Source organism: Pavona decussata, unplaced genomic scaffold, assembly GCF_977016875.1.
Source record: "Pavona decussata unplaced genomic scaffold, jaPavDecu1.1 SCAFFOLD_165, whole genome shotgun sequence".
In the NCBI taxonomy this organism is placed as follows: Eukaryota; Metazoa; Cnidaria; class Anthozoa; order Scleractinia; family Agariciidae; genus Pavona; species Pavona decussata.
Genome location: NW_028145576.1, coordinates 104,663 through 124,645, shown reverse-complemented (window position 1 = coordinate 124,645; position 19,983 = coordinate 104,663). Strand labels below are relative to the sequence as shown.

The following is a 19,983-nucleotide window of genomic DNA, read 5'->3' as shown; positions in this document are numbered from 1 at the left end:
AAATGTAAGTTTACCGCATGAAAACTAAACATTTGTTATTTACACAGTAAAGGTATCTACAGAACACACCATGCATTATCTTAGATCTTTGTGCTACATTAATTAGCTGTTTGTGAGTTTTAATTTAACGTTAGAAAAATATGAGTCCTAAGGTTGGAATCCATGATTCCGCTTTCTATCGTGGTTGCTATGACAACTCGTCGACTACAAACGTTGATCTTTAAAAGGAGAATGCCACTGGATAGATAGCTGGTGTGTAGAAACTAATGTATTAAGCGTCAATAGAAGCACCAGGACGCTATTCCTTTCAATCAGTTAAGGAGATGCATATGGGAAGGTGATAAGTTCAAACGAAGACAGGAACTTGTCATTTGTTAATTTAAACTGTTTGTGTCGTACAAAGGCGACGGCTGTGGCTTTTTCTGAATTTTGTGTATAAAGAAATTAAAAAAAAAAAACGAAGAAAGACTGTAAAGAGAACGAATAAGGGAAAGGCGTTCGAAGTTTATCACAATTTGAAAATATTAAGCTATCCTCGAATCGCCATTTTATTACAGTCAGTTTTATTTTTGAAATACAATGCTGTCAGATAGATCCCTTTTAATTATAAGTACCTGCTGGTTATTGTTTATAAATGGTAATTTAAAAAAATACAATGCTGCCTAGAGACACCCGAATTTATCTTCTCTTTGGCTTGTTTAACCCATTGCCAAGCTTAATGTTCTTTAGATAGTTTAAAATATCTTAAACGCCAATTCTTATATTCTGTACAAGACTAAGCAATTCATGTCAACAAGTCTTGTAACGTTTTTATTAAGAATTAACAGTTTTTCAAGGTACTCTTTTAGAAATGTGGTGGATTTCACCGACATGCTAACACGAATAAAATTATAAAAATATTTCAGACAATCTTTGGAAAGTTTTCAACGGTCATGATGAGCTTAACTCAACTCAGGAATGTGGGTCCCCGCTGCTTAGGTATTTTTTTTGGTCTAAATCTCAGTAGGAGTTGTAACAAGAACAACTCTATTAAATAAACAGAACAGAAACATCAAGCGAGAGAAAGGTGTTAACTCGGACACGTTTTCTGGGCCGATTTTCGTCATCAAGTTTTAACGATGACATATTTTTTTGAAGACTTGAAATTAATTTTTGCGCGACATGTATATACTTCGTGATAACAGAAAAATACCCAGAAGCAGGAATCAACAGCAGAAATGCTGTTGCTCCACTTTCCCAGCCTTCTCGGCAGCTGTTGTCATTGTACAGTATTTCACAAGATCCTGGTTTCTGTTACATTGCACTTCCCTTTGTTTGGTGTTGTCTTTCCTCTCATACTCTTCTCACTTCGATTCTTCTCCCTTCTTCGTCGTTTCTGCTGTTTCTAAGATTTTTAACATAAAGCCGTCTATCTCTCTCTCTTTCGTCTGCATCCATCGGCAGGGTCTAATAGACGTAAGCTTCTCGATAAAATGCGGTTTCAGCACTTCCTGTTACAATTGTGATTGGATAATAGAGGTGTACATGTACTAATCCTTTGCTATCGAACTTGTCCTTGAAGAATTCAGACAAAAAAAGCGCCGGGTTTTAGACGTTACGGCAATGGTTCAATCTGAAATTCTTGAGGATTAAAGCCGAGAATTTTCAAAACGAAATGATAGAAAGGATAATAGATTTCTTTGTTGTCAAAATCTTACGTGGGTAAAACATATCCGTTGCACGAACCACAAAAACATCACTTTTGATTACAAAGGAACCTTAAAGTGCCCCTAACCCTTCAGTTTGTTTTTGTTTTGGTAGATTTCCATATCTGTGAAGAACTCATTTTCGAAAAATTTTTTTAGAAATATTAAATCCTTTTTTTTATGGGCGCTAAAAGTTACTGAAATTTTTAAATTTTTGCGCGCTTTAAGCCCCGCTGGACAAATTTTTGTCTCATGGGCTCATTAGGAACGAGCCAATGAGAAGCGTCTGATATTTGACACTTTCTTAGCTGTGACGTAAGAAAAGGACACCAGAAGGATTCAGAAGGAATCTTATGCATGCTGATTCCTTTCTCGACATTTCGAGAGTTGCTGCATGCAAAAACCACACATTTTTCAACCATTTTCTCTGTTTATAATTGTAGCATTACTGCGAATCTTCGGATATTTTTGCACGATGTCCTTTTCTTACGTCACGCTCCATATTTAAATGCATTTGGCCGAGTGGGGGACTAATGCGAACGATAGGTGAAAATATCGACAAGACTGCCTTCACTTCTAGCGCTCGTAAAAAAAAAGGATTCAATATTTCTCAAAAAATTTTTCGAAAACGAGTTCTTGAAAGATATGGAAATCTACCAAAAGAAAACAAATTGAAGGGTTAGGAGCACTTTAAAGAATATAAGTAAATTACGAAATCCACAAAATATGTGGGCACCACAACAGGTTTACACAAGTATTTGCGTTGGAAAATGGCTCCATACAGGAGACACTTTGATTATTGTGATAAGAATTTCCCTACTACGACTGCGTTGCTGAAGCACAGGACAACGAGGCATCACTGTGCGAGGTGAGCTAGTGTAACAACCGACACAACAGGCAAATTAATGCCCCAGTGTATCACTTAATTTAAACAGCGCCAAATTAATGCCCCAGTGCATCACTTAATTTAAACAGCGCCAAATTAATGCCCCAGTGTATTGATTATAATAAATTCAAGCAAATGAATGCCCCAGTGTATCACTTAATTTAAACACCGCCAAATTAATGCCCCATTGTATTGATTAAAATAAACACGGCAAATTAATGCCACAGTGGCCGTGTTTTCACGAGCAATTTTTCAGGTCGCTTAGCGAGTGACAAACGGAAATCTCGTGAAAACAGTTGCTTTTCCAACTCGCTTAAAGTTAAGCGAGTCGGCAAACTTCAATGCAATTGTCATTAAATTTAAGCCACCAAACCAGGTAGCTAAAGCGACTCGGCAATTAATTTCCGCCAATGAGAAGGAACTTGCGGTCATTTATCTGATAAGGCTGTCAAAGCGAAAACAGAACATGCGTTCTATTTTTATGACTCCTCCGAAACAAGATGAACAATTTTCCGTGCCATGATTTCAAGTGAGTGATTATGGTGACCATGCTGCCGATGTTACACATTTAAGCCCGTATATTATTCCAGCACGGCAAAATTAGCAATTGTGGCTTCCTCAACCTGAATTTTGAATTTCGCGCACCTGCTCTCCTCAAATTTCAAGAGTGAAATATAATCGTACTCGTGAAAACACCCATCAATTTTAAGTCGCTTAACGAATTCTGTAAACATAGCGCCCTCAGGAGACATCCAGCGTCGTGAAAACACGGCCAGTGTATCACTTAATTTAAACACAGGGAAATTAATGCCCCAGTGTATAAGTTAAATTATACACAGGCAAATTAATGCCCCAGTGTATCACTTAATTCAAACACAGACAAAATAATGCCCTAGAGTATTGGTTAAATTAAACACAGGCAAAATAATGCCTCAGTGTATCGCTTAATTTAAACACAGGCAAATTAATGCCACATTGCATCACTAAATTTAAACACAGGGAAATTAATGCCCCAGTGTATCGGTTAAATTTAACACAGGCAAATTAATCGTATTGCTTAATTTAAACACCGCCAAATTAATGCCCCATTGTATTGATTAAAATAAACACAGGAAAATTAATGCCACAGTGTATCACTTAATTTAAACACAGGCAAAGTAACGCCCCAGTGTACTGGTTAAATTAAACACAGGCAAATTAATGCCCCAGTGTATTGATTAAATTAAACACCGCCACATTAATGCCCCATTGTATTGATTAAAATAAACACAGGCAAATTAATGCCACAGTGTATTACTTAATTTAAACACAGGCAAATTAATGCCCCAGTGTATTGGTTAAATTAAACACAGGCAAATTAATGCCACAGTGTATTGATTAAATTAAACACAGGAAAATTAATGCCACAGTGTATCACTTAATTTAAACACAGGCAAATTAATGCCCCAGTGTATTAGTTAAATTAAACACCGCCAAATTAATGTCCCATTGTATTGATTAAAATAAACACAGGCAAATTAATGCCACAGTGTATCGCTTATTTAAACACCGCCAATTAATGCCCCATTGTATTGATTAAATTAAACACAGGCAAATTAATGCCCTAGAGTATTGGTTAAATTAAACACAGGCAAATTAATGCCCCATTGCATTGATTAAAATAAACACAGGCAAATTAATGCCACAGTGTATCACTTAATCTAAACACAGGCAAATTAATGCCACAGTGTATCAATTAATCTAAACACAGGCAAATTAATGCTCCAGTGTATTGGTTAATTTAAACACAGGAAAATTAATGCCACAGTGTATCACTTAATTTAAACACAGGCAAAGTAACGCCCCAGTGTACTGGTTAAATTAAACACAGGCAAATTAATGCCCCAGTGTATTGATTAAATTAAACACCGCCACATTAATGCCCCATTGTATTGATTAAAATAAACACAGGCAAATTAATGCCACAGTGTATTACTTAATTTAAACACAGGCAAATTAATGCCCCAGTGTATTGGTTAAATTAAACACAGGCAAATTAATGCCACAGTGTATTGATTAAATTAAACACAGGAAAATTAATGCCACAGTGTATCACTTAATTTAAACACAGGCAAATTAATGCCCCAGTGTATTAGTTAAATTAAACACCGCCAAATTAATGTCCCATTGTATTGATTAAAATAAACACAGGCAAATTAATGCCACAGTGTATCGCTTATTTAAACACCGCCAATTAATGCCCCATTGTATTGATTAAATTAAACACAGGCAAATTAATGCCCTAGAGTATTGGTTAAATTAAACACAGGCAAATTAATGCCCCATTGCATTGATTAAAATAAACACAGGCAAATTAATGCCACAGTGTATCACTTAATCTAAACACAGGCAAATTAATGCCACAGTGTATCAATTAATCTAAACACAGGCAAATTAATGCCCCAGTGTATTGGTTAATTTAAACACAGGCAAATTAATGCCACAGTGTATCGCTTATTTAAACACCGCCAAATTAATGTCCGATTGTATTGATTAAATTAAACACAGGAAAATTAATGCCACAGTGTATCACTTAATTTAAACACAGGCAAATTAATGCCCCAGTGTATTGGTTAAATTAAACACCGCCAAATTAATGCCCCATTGTATTGATTAAAATAAACACAGGAAAATTAATGCCACAGTGTATCACTTAATTTAAACACAGGCAAATTAATGCCCCAGTGTATTAGTTAAATTAAACACCGCCAAATTAATGCCCCATTGTATTGATTAAAATAAACACAGGCAAAATAATGCCACAGTGTATCACTTAATAACACCGCCAAATGAATTCCCCAGTGTATTGGTTAAATTAAACACAGGCAAATTAATGCCACAGTGTATTGCTTAAATTAAACACCGCCAAATTAATGTCCCATTGTATTGATTAAAATAAACACAGGCAAATTAATGCCATAGTGTATCACTTAATTTAAACACAGGCAAATTAATGCCTCAGAGTATTGGTTAAATTAAACACAGGCAAATTGATACCCCAAAGTTTTAGCTGCCTTTTCTTGTTTACGGGCCTAAGGGAAGTTGAAGACGCGAGGCTGTCGTCTGAGCGAGGCGTTACAGAGACAGTCGGAGACTTGTGATCTCACAGCGGGTGTATTTAGTATCGTTTCTTAGCTAGCCGCTACGATAGAACTTTCAATGTCCGCAACTTTTTCCCGATGGAACGTAAGTTCTCTTTCGAGAACTTCGATTCTTCGCGATTCAGTCGGCGTTCGATCGAGAGCTTGTGTGCTGGAAGGCTTGCATCACCGCGTTGTCCGATATCAACATTGTTTATTGTCTCCACAACTCGCTTTCAAGCATCTAAACACAAAAATCTATCACAGGTAGATGACGACTGCTTTATAATATCCCAAGAGGCTAAACAAAGTAACGGAACGTTCTCCATTTTCCCGACACAACTCACCGGCCTGAATGCGACAAGACAGATCTCGCTTGGAAAAAGCTCAAAGGACTTTCCTTTCACAAACTGGCTGGCCTTACGGTCAACCAGTTGACTTGGGAGGCTGTATCATCCGTTTACTTGGGCTCAGAGTTGATCCATAAATCCGATGAAGCGAAAAATTGTTCCCTGCCTCTGCAATGTGCGCCATTGTTGCCTCGCGCGCGAGAAGTGAAATGGATTTGTCTTTCCCGCAAATTCATCTTGCCTCTAAAAATGGTCATTCAATAAATCATTAACAATTTTGTTTGTTCTGCCCTCGGCCGCTTCGCTGCGCCCGGTCCGTACTGCCACGAACTAGGGCCAAGATTCCTCAGTACGGCCCTCGCGCTCGGTTAGTAAGAGGTTAATATTTTTTAATATTAACTTTAATTCATGGCAGAAATTTCCTCTTGAGAACCGTCAACCGCCAAAAGCCGTAAAATTTAACAGTCAAGCGTCAAAATCGGCAAAATTTTACCGTTTAGGTTACCCGGGACCTTCAGAGGTGTCTTCAGAGGTGTCTCGCGTCCAAGCGATGTAGCGCGTCCGGCTTAAACTGTAGATACCTGAACCCTATATCAAATTAAAGCTTACTGGGAGCTGGCTATCCAACTAAACCAAGAATTTTGAAATAAAATGAATTGCCGAATTTTTAGCGCTGTTTTCTCGAATAAATTTTTTTCACTTGGAGGAGCCACTTCAAAAAGCTTAAACTCAAAAGGGATTTGTTCGTTTGCCTTCAAATTTGGACAGTAGCTAGTTTAACATATAAACAACAAAGACGTATCTGCGAATTTTTTCTTTCGAAATATTTTTTCTCCGAGAGTGATTTTTGTACGATTACTCCACATTTTTTTCATCCTATTTCGATAATGCTCTATAACTTTTCACTGCGATTGAATATGGCAAAACGCAGACACGTTTTTCTAGCGCTTTGGGTCAGGAAACTGAGGAGCAAATTAAATTAGCAAAAAACAAAATTCACTTTGACTTGTAGCTTTAAAAAGGTGATTCGGACGCTCGCAATTAGAGGTCGTGAACAATTCGACAATTTATTTTATTTCAAAATTCTTGGTATGGTTTGATAATCAGCTTTATAAGCTTTAATTTGATATAGGGGTTTAGGTATCTACAGTTTAAACTGGACGCGCTACATCGCTTAAACGCGAGACACCTCTGAAGGTATCGGGTAACCTTAACCGTCAAAGTTACACTCCCACTGAGACCCACTTAGCAGCTCTAGGTTGGAATTTATCATTTGGGAGAAATTGTAAGACAGAGCCAAACCTCGGCCTTGACAATCCTTATGACCATACTAACTCCCTTCCTCACAGTGGCTCAGTGGTCGCCCCATGCTGCAACTGGACAAAATCAATGATAAGCAACTCTCTGATAAGTATTGTGTTGGATAGTCCAATATGGCTCGACAAACTGATATTTGGAAAATACGCATTAAAGCTTTAGTTTATGTTCTGCTGTAGTGTTTTAAAAGTTGACTGCATAACGTTTTCCTTTTTCATCAGTCCGTCCTCTTTCGCTTAACTTCACGACGGATGGACGCAAGGGGCGATATGGTGTTATGCAAAATGTCACAGTTCCAAGGAGCGGTCGCTATCTGATCAAAGCCTGGGGCGCTCGAGGAGGAACGCACTCGTACAACTATGGTTACAAACCGGGAACTTACTATGGCGGCCGGGGAGCGCTCAAGGAAGGCATTTTCACACTGAGTAGAGGGACAGTACTTAATGTTGTGGTGGGACAGAGAGGAGGAGATTCAGTGGAGGTGAAAGGAGGAGAATCAACTACAAGGACAGCAGCTGAACTAGGACTGTCTGTAGAGGACAATGCTGGTACAGGGGGAGGGGGAGGGAGTTTTGTTTATGCAAGTGGTAATGTACTATTATTAGCTGCCGGAGGGGGAGGGGGTGCTTATGGTGGATATAACGGTGTGGATGGTCAGTCGGGTACTAGTGGCAAAAGAAGTGTGGGTCGATATTCTTCTAAAGCTAGGAATGGAGGAACGGGGGGACAGCGAGGTGAATGTAACACTGCAGGTGCTGGTCACCATGGGGGAGTGGGTGCGGGTTGGTTGGCTCAAGGATGTGGTATGGGCGGATCAAATGATGGTGAGAGAGGAGGGTCACGTGCTCAGGGTTGGGTAGGTGGAAGAGCTGGTGGAATGAATAGTGGAAACAATGGAGGGCCACCCCCAGGGGCGGTAGGTGGGTTTGGTGGTGGGGGAGGGGGATCCGAAGACAATGGTACATCTGGTGGCGGAGGGGGGTACTCTGGAAGAGGAAGCGGTACTCACTTAAATCAAGCCGGAGGGGGAGGTGGTTCGTATTGTAATGGGACGAGTTGTTCTGGTGTAAATGGTGGGAATTTGCAAAATGATGGGCGTGTTCAAATTGCCGAGCTTACTGATTAATTTTTACAAAATTTGAAATAAGTTAGAGTGAACATTACTGTTGGACTTCTTTTTAGATCTCAAGGTATCTTACTTTATAATAGTTCCACTTCAATTTGTTAGCTGGTTTAAAATTCGTAATAATTACTGAAGACAGGAACAGCGAGAGCGATGCAAATCATGATTGTACTTAAGGGATATCAGTTTCCACATACACACCAACAAATTCTTAAATCTGATGATTACTATCGAGTATGTGTATTTAGAGCCGGCTCCAGTGTGAAACTTAGAAAAGATACACCTTATACTTTATTATGTAATAACTGTTCAGTTGAAGGGGCTAAGCACATGTGAAGTTTGTTGATTACCGTGAAAAAAAAAAAGTCCTCTAATCGGTTTGTGGAGGCGCGGTGGTGTAGTGGTTACCCCATCGAATTTTCGATCAGACTTCTGGGAAGATCAGAGGGTTTGTGGCTCGAGGCTCGGTTGGTCTCTGTATTAACAGAGGGATTAGAGAGGTTAAGGATGACGCTTACGGCAAACGGCAAACGGCAAACGTGAGATAACACCACGTGACGATGTTTATCCTATATTTTCCGCTTGCTGTTTTCAGTTTCTCTGTCTAATTGAGTAGTTTTGCGTTAGCATCAAAGGCCAGAATTAATTTGCACTATTCTCATCGTTGTGCTCTTTATTTCAAGAAAACATAAACGCGAATCTCACGTTTGCCGTTTGCCGTAAGCGCGGTTCTCTATCTATCCAATTTAGAATCGTATTTACGGCAAACGTGACTGAGATTCACGTTTATGTTTTCTTGATAAAATGAGTACTTATATCAGAATATTGGAAAACAATTCTGGCTTTTTATGCTAAACGAAAACTAATCAATTTTACTCAGAAACTGAAAACAGTGAGCGGCAAATGAAGGATAAACTTGGTCACGTTGTAATTTCTGTCGTTTCCCGTAAACGCAGTTCTAAATTACGGCAAACGGCAAACGTGAAATTCACGTTTATGTTTTCTTGATAAAATGAGTACAAATACAGTCGGGAACCCCGTTAATACGACCACCTTCGGGCCGCGAAAATGCGGTTGTTATAACGGGGTGGTCGGATTAACGAGGTTGTAAAACTAAGAAAAAGACTGGACTTTCAATTCATTTGGGGCACAAAAAAGTGGTCGTAATAACGAGGTGGTCGTGAGGCGGGGTTCCACTGTATAAGAATAATGCAAAACAATTCTGGCTTTTTATGCTAAACGAAAACTAATCAATTTTACTCAGAATTGAAAACAGTGAACGGGAAATGAAGGATAAAAACATGGTCACGTGGTAGTTTCTGCCGTTTTCCGATTCAATTCCCGTAAACGTAATTCTAAATCCCTCTTATGTCAGTTGTTTCCTTAACTAAGACAAGAAACTTTGCTCAACATTGTCTTTCTTCACCCAGGTGTATAGATGGGTCCGTGTACGCTGCGAGATACTCGCGGAGGAAACATTTCAAAAATGGACTATCATCCTATACCGGGGGAAAGGGGGGGGGGGGGGGTGGAGCAATACTTTTCCTAGCTGCTACATGCAACAGAAACTGGGTTAGTGTGAGCCACTTAGCCACTTAGGTTTGAAGTGGGTATTAACCTTGTTTATTTTGTGCCGTTTATTAAAACTATAGCAGTGAACCTTTTAAGGTATATACCACGTTCAAAACTGTTTTCTTTACGGAATCGATGAGTGGGTTCTTTCTCTTATAAATTGTATTGGAGTATTTTTAAGTTGTGTAATGTGAATTGATTATAGATTGTGTAAATTTGTTTACCATTTTATAGTTTTGTCTCCTAGCCGCCCGGCAAACTCAGAACTGTATTGAACGTTTCGCTTGTCTTTAATAACGTGTCTTTGGGAATTTGCATTAGTCTTCCGTAAATAAATTTTGTGAAAAGGGAGAACTTTGTTTTCATTTACTCTCATCGTGTCGCCAGCTAATTTAGCTGCTCGCGCAACAAATTTCATGTTGTAGAAAGTAGACGCTGTTTCTACGTTTTGCAACATGGAAATTTATTGCCCGCGGGGGTGGTTATAGGAGCTACAAACAGTCGCAACTTGTAATGCAATATTTGTTATGTTGCCCGTATTACCAGGCCTTAAACGTACTTTAGTCGTTGTGCTTTGCGATTTGAAGAGTTTTGCGTTGCGGTGCGTATAGTCAACGGCCGCAAAAAACCCTTTAAATCGCTAAAGGAAGCTGACAAAACCCAACGACACCACATTAGCAATTAAGTCATGTTCAACCACGTTCAGTGATGTTCAATAATTGATTTCTTTTGTTTTTTCCAAGGGCCCGTAGTCTGTTGCCCGACAACAGCAGTGCAAAAGTCAGTTTACAGGTTCCCATTTGATAACTGAAAAAAGCAACAGTTTTTTGTTTTTTTCATTGTCTCATACACTATAACAGAAAGCAGTTTGCGCCCTGTATCCAAAGTCCCGATAACTTACCAGCGGACCGGAACACAGTGATTGGTTCCTAAACATAGAGAGAGGCAATCATATTTATTCTTAAAATCCCTTTCCCGAAACAAGAAACTTATCACCGGGCCCAAAAAATAAACCGAACATTTAAGAAACGGGCCAATGTCACTCGAAAGTTCATGTCGTTGCTACCTCAACTTCGAGCTCCGTAATGGAAATTTCAACGGCAGGCACAAGTTAAGAAAAAGAATGAACAATTCACCGCCATGTGTTCACGTTCAGCGCAGTAGCCGCCATATTGGATGTTAAAAGCAGAAGTATATTGGGGAGAATAGAAAATGCAACTAGAGGGGTGGCCATTAGGGAAAAAGAAAAAAAAGGAGGGGGAGGAAGGGGGAGGGGAAATATTTCTTACCCCCTCCCCGAAGCCCTTTCCCCATCTACCTAAGATTTTGAAAATCCAACATGGCGGCTACGACCTAATGACTACTGGCGGCGCGCGCTCGAAAACGCCAGCATTTGAAGGCTAACGAAGTACCCGAGCGGTACGCAGTACTCCCCGCGAGTAGACGCGTAGCGCGGAAGACAAATTTTCGCGCGCGCTCGGGTTTTTCGCTCCGCCTTCACATAAAGAACCACTTGTAGTCTATGAATTTGGTGATTGCGGAAGACTACAAAGAAATGTATCCAAATTTATAACGCACGTGCTAAGCCGAATGTTTCAGTGGCTGTATAGTTTATGGCGGTTGTTACTTACTATAGGCCTCAGCAACCAGTACGAAATCATAGTCATGTGTCATGTCGAGCAAGACTTTTGAATTTGCGGTAAGCTGAATTTTTCACTTTTGTTAAATTTGCATTTAAATTGTCATGGGTAAGTCAAAACTTACCTTTTTTTTTCTCCTTCTTCGTAAACCGATTAAAACAATTTTCATTTGGGAAAAAGTGCCGGAGAACTTATCGCCGTGAAACTTGCCCAGACGATCGATCCACATGTTTTCCGCCTGGCAATTGGAAGAGGCTGATGAATTGCCGGAGTAAACGAAAACAAGACTTTCTTTGCCAATTTTAGCCTGACTTATGACCTCCTGAATACCGCTAACTGATGAGATAAACCTTGCATTGCGTGAGTGATTTAGACAAATGTCAACACAAGACTCGCATTACATCCTGCCTTGACGCATCTCATCTTTGCAACGTCTGAAAGTGGAATATTACCGTGCGAAGCTGTTGCCTTAATTTGTCATGGCGGAGAAACAACAAACCTCGCCTTGCCGTAAATCCCACAGTCGCTCGGTTAAGTTTGTTTATCCCGTATCGTTCGTTTCTTTGTTGATTTGCGTCACTGCATTGGTTCGTGTGGAGATCATAAATCAGCGAGTTCATACGGTTGAGGAGCTTGTGGCGGAAGTAAGACAAACTACGAACAGAGAGCTTGCAAGCGATGCAGTAAACTCCAAACCCACAGAGAGAGCCATGTCTGCGAGTGAACTGAGTGAGAATGTGGATTTTAAAGACAAGAGAGATGAGACGCAAGGTAATTTAATTTCAACTTGAAACGCAAAAATACCGCAGTAAACTCCCTCGCTCAACGTTCCGTTCGATTTAATTGGAATATCTGTTGGGAAATACCGTTACTCGCCTCAGGAATTCGGATTGAGTCGCCAAGAAAAACAACCTCTTTGTGTTTTCTTTTTGCTAAGGATCAGCTCAAACTTTCGTCCATTAAACGTCGCTAAAGGTGTTAAAAAAGGCCCTCTAGCATTTTGGAGAGCCAACTGAGCCGCCCTTTAATTCAGTGGGAATCGCTAAAATTTTTCGGTAATCAAATTTTCCGTCAAAGAATCCGAACAGAACAAGCTGTGCTTACTTACACAAATTTTCCTTAATTTAAAAGTCTTAAAACGATAAGGGAATGCAGGAAACAGCATAGCTATTTCGATTTAATGGTGTCGTTGGCTGTCCTGTCCTTGAAGGAATAGGAAGATCTCTAGTGAACGCTTCACGGGTTGTTTTATTTTAACAGTGAAGGATTATATAAATTTTGACATTTCCTCCCACAAATCAAGCTAATGTTTTATCTATTGGCTTAACCTGAATACTAGAGAAATGCGACTTTTATTTTGGAAAATATTGAGAAACGAGCAACGGCCGGAAGTGCTAGTGCTTAAAGCGAAATTGAGGAGAAAATTCAACCGGAGCTAAGCAAGAAGCAAAATCTCAAAACAGATATTTTATACGTTTCGTTATTGCCACACATGGTCTATATATACTTTGGGAGGGATCAGTGCTTTGTCTACGGAAAGCATTGTTTTCAGCAAAAAGAATCGAAACAGACTAATTTAATTACTGCGTTGCGCTGATAACACTGAATCCTCTTTTCCTCATAGCGTAAATAACAATCCCAGCACTAAAAGAAATCAGAATCTAGTGTTTGGTTGTGGCTCATTGAGAAGTTGAAAATTGTGATGAGCTTGGAGCTCGGGGATTTACATTTATGAAAACGAACGCATGAATAGTTGGCAATGATCAAAACGTTTTTTTTTTTCTTTAAGTTTGGTGCAAGGCCAAAGTACATCTAAAATTACACTAGACGTCAGTTTGAAAAGGTCAACAAACATTAAGATCTTAGCCGAGAAACAACAAAATGTCAATAATAAGATTGAGATAGTCAGTGTATTGTGTTTATCAGATGTTATCATAGTTCCTGGGCTCGGAAAAAAGGATTAAAATATTGAAGCATACAAAAAGACAAAATCACACCAGGATAGCACGTCTCAATAACTTCTGACTAGAAAATGATCCATTTCGGAGGATTTCATCCTCAGATTCGGTTGTTTTTAAAAGCTACTTTGTACCGTCAGCTGAACTGAACAAATTCACACGCAGGGAAGTGTAAAGTTACTGAGTAACGTTCATCTAAAATCGAATGAGCATAGCAAACGGCGTAGTAAATACTTTATAAGAGTATTAAAACAAGGGGGAGGGGAGGGGGAGGGGGTCAGGCATGCGAGTGACGGGGAGATGCCAATGAACCCAAGTTTTAGACTACAAGATTAATCTTGATCCAGAACGTCCAACCACAAAAAGTGCACTTATCTCCGCATACAATCCCTAAAAACCTCCACGCAAAAATCGTTCTATCTATCGTTCTATCAGCGGAAAAATTTAAGAACTAACTTCAAACCTAAGAAAGGTTTTCGCGCACGGCCGTCTCCATCAGTTATTTACCTCCCTGCGTATTAACTATAAAGTGAAAAGGTTGGACGATATCAGGTTTAACAGGATTTGTTTTATGTTATTGATTGCAGTTAAAAACAAGAGGTTAAGAACGCGTCGGCTTGCTGGAACCTCTCCAGACGGACATAAGCTTACAATTGAGACGGTGAGAGACGAGATAAACAAGACCTTGAACGCTCTGAAGCCGCAGGCATTCTGTTCATCCAAGGAACAAATTTGCGTTCAAGGTCCGCCGGGAATGCCAGGACCAAAAGGATCACGTGGCAAAAGAGGGCCGCGTGGATCTATGGGACGGAAAGGATCACGTGGACTCACGGGCGAACCAGGCCCACATGGAAAGCAAGGAATCGTCGGACCACCTGGTCAGCAGGGTGGGAAGGGCATTAAAGGAGAACCAGGTCCCCGGGGAGATAACGGAATAATCGGACCACCTGGTCAGAAGGGGGAACAAGGCGTTACCGGCCAAAAGGGGGAACAAGGCATTAAAGGAAAACTAGGTCCCAGGGGAAATCAAGGAATTAACGGACCACCTGGTCAGAAGGGGAACAAAGGCGTTAAAGGAGAACTAGGTCGCAGGGGAATTACCGGTGCCAAAGGAGAGCCGGGAGAATCAATTTCAACTCCCACGGTTGTGATTTCACCAATAAAACAAACGGTCAGAGAAAATCAAAACGTCGTGTTCCAGTGCTCTGCGACTGGAAACCCAACACCGACAGTCAAGTGGTTTCGCTCTGATGGTCGCTGGACACACCGTTTTCGGTACGAGCGAGATGGAAGATTAGAGGGACGTCGCGTGACTCTTGTGGATACTGGAAAATATATTTGCGCTGCTGAAAATTTGCTTGGTTCGGCGAACAAGTCCGCCATGTTGACTGTTGAAGGTAAATTATACCTGTGAACCTCGTTCCCAGAGCTTTCCCGTTGTAAATTAGCAAGAGCCCTTGGAGCGTGGTTCGATATCTGTTTTACGGGGTATGATTAAAATTAAGTTAATTTCTAATTTCAATAGAAGCACACATTCTAACTTGTCTTGGCAAATGGCAAATGCAAAGGGTGAGGTGAGGGGAAGAGCTGTCTGAAAGCCGAAAAAAAGTCTTAGCAGTTTGTAGAGACCATTATAAACATTTCACAAGTTTGAAAGAAACAGTAATGATCCCATTTCGGTATAACTGCAAGTATGGCGACGAAAACCTTTTCAAAAGAATAACTACCGCAATGATTCGATTTACCGCACACGACGCTAATTTACTGTGGGAGCTCAAAGCAGGACGCTTTTTGACGCTTTTTTAGGGACAGGAAGGTTATATCTTCTGGATATAAACATCAAAGAGTGACTAGGTACTAAGTGAACAATAACCAGAAACTGTGACACCAAGCGCCCGTTTGCAGAATCAGAATAGTATAAGGTCAATATTTGCAAAAATTGCGATATTACTTACAGATTAGATATAAGAGCAGATATAATTTTCCGCAATGAATATATCTGCGATAACTGTGATGTAACTTTCAGATGAGGTGGTAGAATATATAATTTAATCCAACAAAGGAAGCAGCGGTTTATCTTGTGACGCCGTGTTGTAGGTTGTGGTAGTCTCCACTCCAGAAACTGTGATTGTGGGATCGTTTGTGTAAAAAAGGAACCCGTTTCTCTAAAGTCCTGGTAACTTACCGGGCCCGATAAGTGTCTTTGGTGATAAATATTTCTTAACAAAAGTCAATTTTTGTTAGCTTTGAATACTAAATTTTAAAATCTTATAACTCTATGAAAACATTGGCCAAGTACCATGTCTGTAATCACAGTGTAATCGGCGAAAACCATTTAAAAATATACTTATCGGGTCAGGTAAGTTACAGGGACTTTCGAGAAACGTGGTCCGGGGCCGAATTAATAAGTGCGTTTTTCGGTATTTCCTCCGCGAAGCGTAGCTCTAGTTAATTAGTTTACACCTATAAGGATACCTCCTGTGCAATTAACTATCGAAAAATGCACTTATGCATCACTGCAATTTCCATGTCTACCCAAACAATCCCATAACCCTTCACTCCTACGAGTCTTTCCGTAGTTTCTGGAGTGGGACCTGGTTCTCTGTGACACTTACGCACTTTTCCACAGTTTTCGCACCTCATAAACGCGACTGGCAACAAGGATATGCCGCTGTCCATCAATAGAACACAACTTAGGAACCCTAATTAGCCCTACTAACCACATTTGCAAGTAAAAATTCAATTGAATGTTGTGCTTTCTAAAGAAGCTAATAATAATGAAAAAATTAAGAATAATTCATTGGGGGCAATTTAAATAAAAGTCTATCTGGGCTCATGGACGTATGTTTTTGTTTAATACATTATTTTGTCATTTCAGTTGAATTGACGACGGACGGACGCAAGGGACGGTATGGCATTATACAAAAATACACAATTCCAAGAAGCGGTCGCTATCGAATCAAAGCATGGGGCGCTCAAGGAGGAACGCACTCGTACAACTATGGATACAATCCGGGAACTTACTATGGTGGGAAGGGAGCGTTCAAGGAAGGCATTTTCACACTGAATAAAGGGACAGTTCTAAATGTTGTGGTGGGACAGAGAGGAGGAGACTCAGTGGAGGTGAAAGGAGGACAATCAACTACAATGACAGCAGCTGAACTGGGACTGTCTGTAGAGGACAATGCTGGTACAGGGGGAGGGGGAGGGAGTTTTGTTTATACAAGTAGTAATGTACTATTGTTAGCCGCCGGAGGGGGAGGGGGTGCGTCTGGTGGATATAACGGGGTGGACGGTCAGTCGGGTACTAGAGGCACCAGTAGTGTGGGGAAAGATTGGTCTCATGTTAGGAATGGGGGAACGGGGGGACGGCCAGGTGAATGTAACTCAGCAGGTGCTAGTTACCATGGTGGAGTGGGTGCGGGTTGGCTTGATCAAGGATGTGCTAGGGACGGTATGAATCATGGAGAGAGAGGAGGGTCACGTGCTCAGGGCTGGGTGGGAGGAAGAGCTGGTGCAATGAATAGCGGAAACAATGGAGGGCCAACCCCTGGGGCGGTAGGTGGGTTTGGTGGTGGGGGAGGGGGATCCGAAGATAATGGTGCATCTGGTGGAGGAGGGGGGTACTCTGGGGGAGGAAGCGGTACTCGCGAAAAACAAGCCGGAGGGGGTGGGGGTTCGTTTTGTAGTGGCGCAGGTTGTTCTGGTGTAACTGGTGGTAATTCGAAGGATGATGGGCTTGTTCAAATTACCGTGCTTTTAGATTAGTTGTTAAAAAATTTGACAATCAGCTACAGCCAAACATTGCTTTTTGGTCTTCTTTTAAAATCTCAAAATACCTTAATAGTCCCACTTCACTTTGTTAGCTGATTTAATATTCGTTTTAATTATTGAAGACAGGAACAGCGAGAGCGATGCAAATTATTGTAATTAAGGGATATCAGTTTCCATACGCGAAACAACAAATTCTTAAATCTGATGAGTACTATCGTTGTGAAATATACTGAGAATAATGCCCTTTCTATTTTGTGAAATAATTGTTTAGTTGTAGGGGCTAAGGAGTTTGTTGAGTCCCGTGGAAAAAAAGAAGTTTTCTAATTTGGGTGTGTGGAGGCGCAGTGGTGTTGTGAATACCCCATCGAATTTTCGAACAGACGTTAGGGAAGATCGGAGGGTTGGTGGCTCGAGGCTGGGTTGGTTTCTTCATTAAGAGGGAGATTTAGAATAGAGTTTACTTGATAAAATGAGTACATAGATGAGAAAAGTGGAAAACTATTCTGGCCTTTCATGCTAAAGGAAAACTATAAAATTTTACCTAGAAACTGAAAAAAGCGAGCGGCAAATAAAGGATAAACTTGGCCACGAGTTAATTTCTGCCGTTTTCCGATTTAATTCCCGTAAACGTAATTCTAAATCTCTCTAATGTCAGTTTTTTCCTTAAGTAAGAAAAGAAACTTTGAGAGACACTCGCGGGGGAAACATTTCAATGGACTATCATCCCATACCGGGGGAAAAGGGAAGGGGGGGGGGGGGGGGGGCTAGCAATACTGCTCCTAGCTGCTACATGCCACAGAAACCGGGTTAAGCTCTATGTGGGCCACTTAGGTTTGAAGTGGGTCTTAACCTTGTTTATTTTTTGCCGTCTATTAAAACTACAGCATTAAACCTTTTGAGGTATCATTGTACCACGTTCAAAACTGTTTTCTTTATGGGATCGATGACATCACATATTATGTGACAATAATGGGTTCTTTCTCTTATAAATTGTATTGGAGTATTTTTGAGTTGTGTAATGTGAATTGATTATATTTGTGTAAATTTGTTTACCATTTTGTAGTTTGTTTTGTCTCCTAGCCGCCAAACTGTCTTGAACGTTTCGTTTGTCTTTACTAACGTGTCTTGCGGAATTTGCATTAGTCTTCCGTAAATAAATCTTGTGAAAAGGGAGAACTTTGTTTTTATTTACTCTCGTCATGTCGCCAGCTATTTCAGTTAACTACGCACGCAACAAATTTTCATGTTGTAGAAAGTAGACGCTGTTTCTACGTTTTGTAACATGGAAATTTGTTGCGCGCTGGGGTGGTAATAGGAGCTACAAACAATCGCAACTTGTAATGCACTATTTGTTATGCTGCCCGTATTACCCGGCGTTAAACGTGCTTTAGTCGTTGTGCTTTGTCATTTGAAGGGTTTCGCGTGGCTGCGCGCACAGTCAACGGCCAAAATAAGATAAAAAAATCCCTTCAAATCGCTAAGATATTAAGTCAAAAGAACCTGACCTGAACCTGAGGATCTTTCTTCTATTTCACGAATGGGTGTAGGGTGGTTCGTGAGCCGTGAACCGTACGCGGGTCCGGTGAGTGGTGACTGATTCGTGCGTTTATACACCTTCAGTCCATTAATACTATTTTACGGCTGAAGGTGCTTAGTTCACCAATTGAATGCATAAAAATTATTGCTGTTCTCTACTTTTGACATTAGAAAATGAACGATTAATTTGATCCTATGGTCGATTTGGACCTCTATTTTAGCTCAGTCTGCAATTGTCATTTGTGTTCACTGGCATATATTATCAATATGAAATATATCTTAAAATAATTAATCAAAAAAGATGTTACTGACGAAAAAGGACATACGATTTAGCGAGAATTTTGCTAAAGTTCTCACTTGAGTTATGTATCAGTCACTTGCAACCGAGCCCAGGATCCCCTGGCATTAGCGGGGCTGGGCATTCGCCTACCTCGAGCATTTGACTGGCTCGCGATTCAGTTTCACCTCACAACATTGTTGCTTTGTGTCAATGATAAGTTCATCAGCAAACAAATAAATTCTCAAATAACTGCGTCTAGGGCCTTGGTGTACTCCTATGGAGAACATTAATCCACAGAATGAACGGTCACTGCCACAATACTAAGAAATAGTTACTTACGGTTGAGTTCAGACCTTCATAATTGATAAAGAGTGAGGGCTGTACGATTTGTAACGAAACTAAAAGGTACAGGTGAACATCTTGCGTTCCGCCGGTATGATCTTCTGTGGCTGAATGGATAACCGACAGTGGTTGTGGAATGGCATGTATTACTTTAAATTGAAAGTATAATGACAAAAGGGGAGCGATGAGGACTGGAGGAATAGTCTACCTGTACATTGGCATTAATAGTAGTATAACGCGCATGTGCGTTTTTGTGCGCTTATACGTTAAATGACCCGGAACGGGTCAGCTTAATATTGCAGTTCCTTCATGGCTGATTTCCGTAATGAATTGCTAAGACATTGCTTCATCGGTAGCTTGTGAGCTCTCGGGGGAGGGGGCCGATGTACTCGATTGGTGCC

At 40.5% G+C, this 19,983-nt stretch overlaps 2 protein-coding genes across 2 annotated transcripts in view; one reads left to right on the top strand and one right to left on the bottom strand.

Moving 5' to 3' along the window:
* The window catches only part of LOC146464313 (uncharacterized), a 205,964-nt gene that overhangs the window by 111,921 nt on the left and 74,060 nt on the right, over positions 1-19,983 (bottom strand). The gene's annotated exons all lie outside the window — the stretch shown is intronic.
* On the top strand, positions 12,114-17,418 carry LOC146464317 (uncharacterized). The gene is made up of 3 exons (XM_085129935.1): positions 12,114-12,463; positions 14,238-15,047; positions 16,529-17,418. The coding sequence occupies exons 1-3, from the start codon at positions 12,172-12,174 to the stop codon at positions 17,416-17,418; spliced, it is 1,992 nt and encodes a 663-aa protein (XP_084986061.1). The 5' UTR covers positions 12,114-12,171.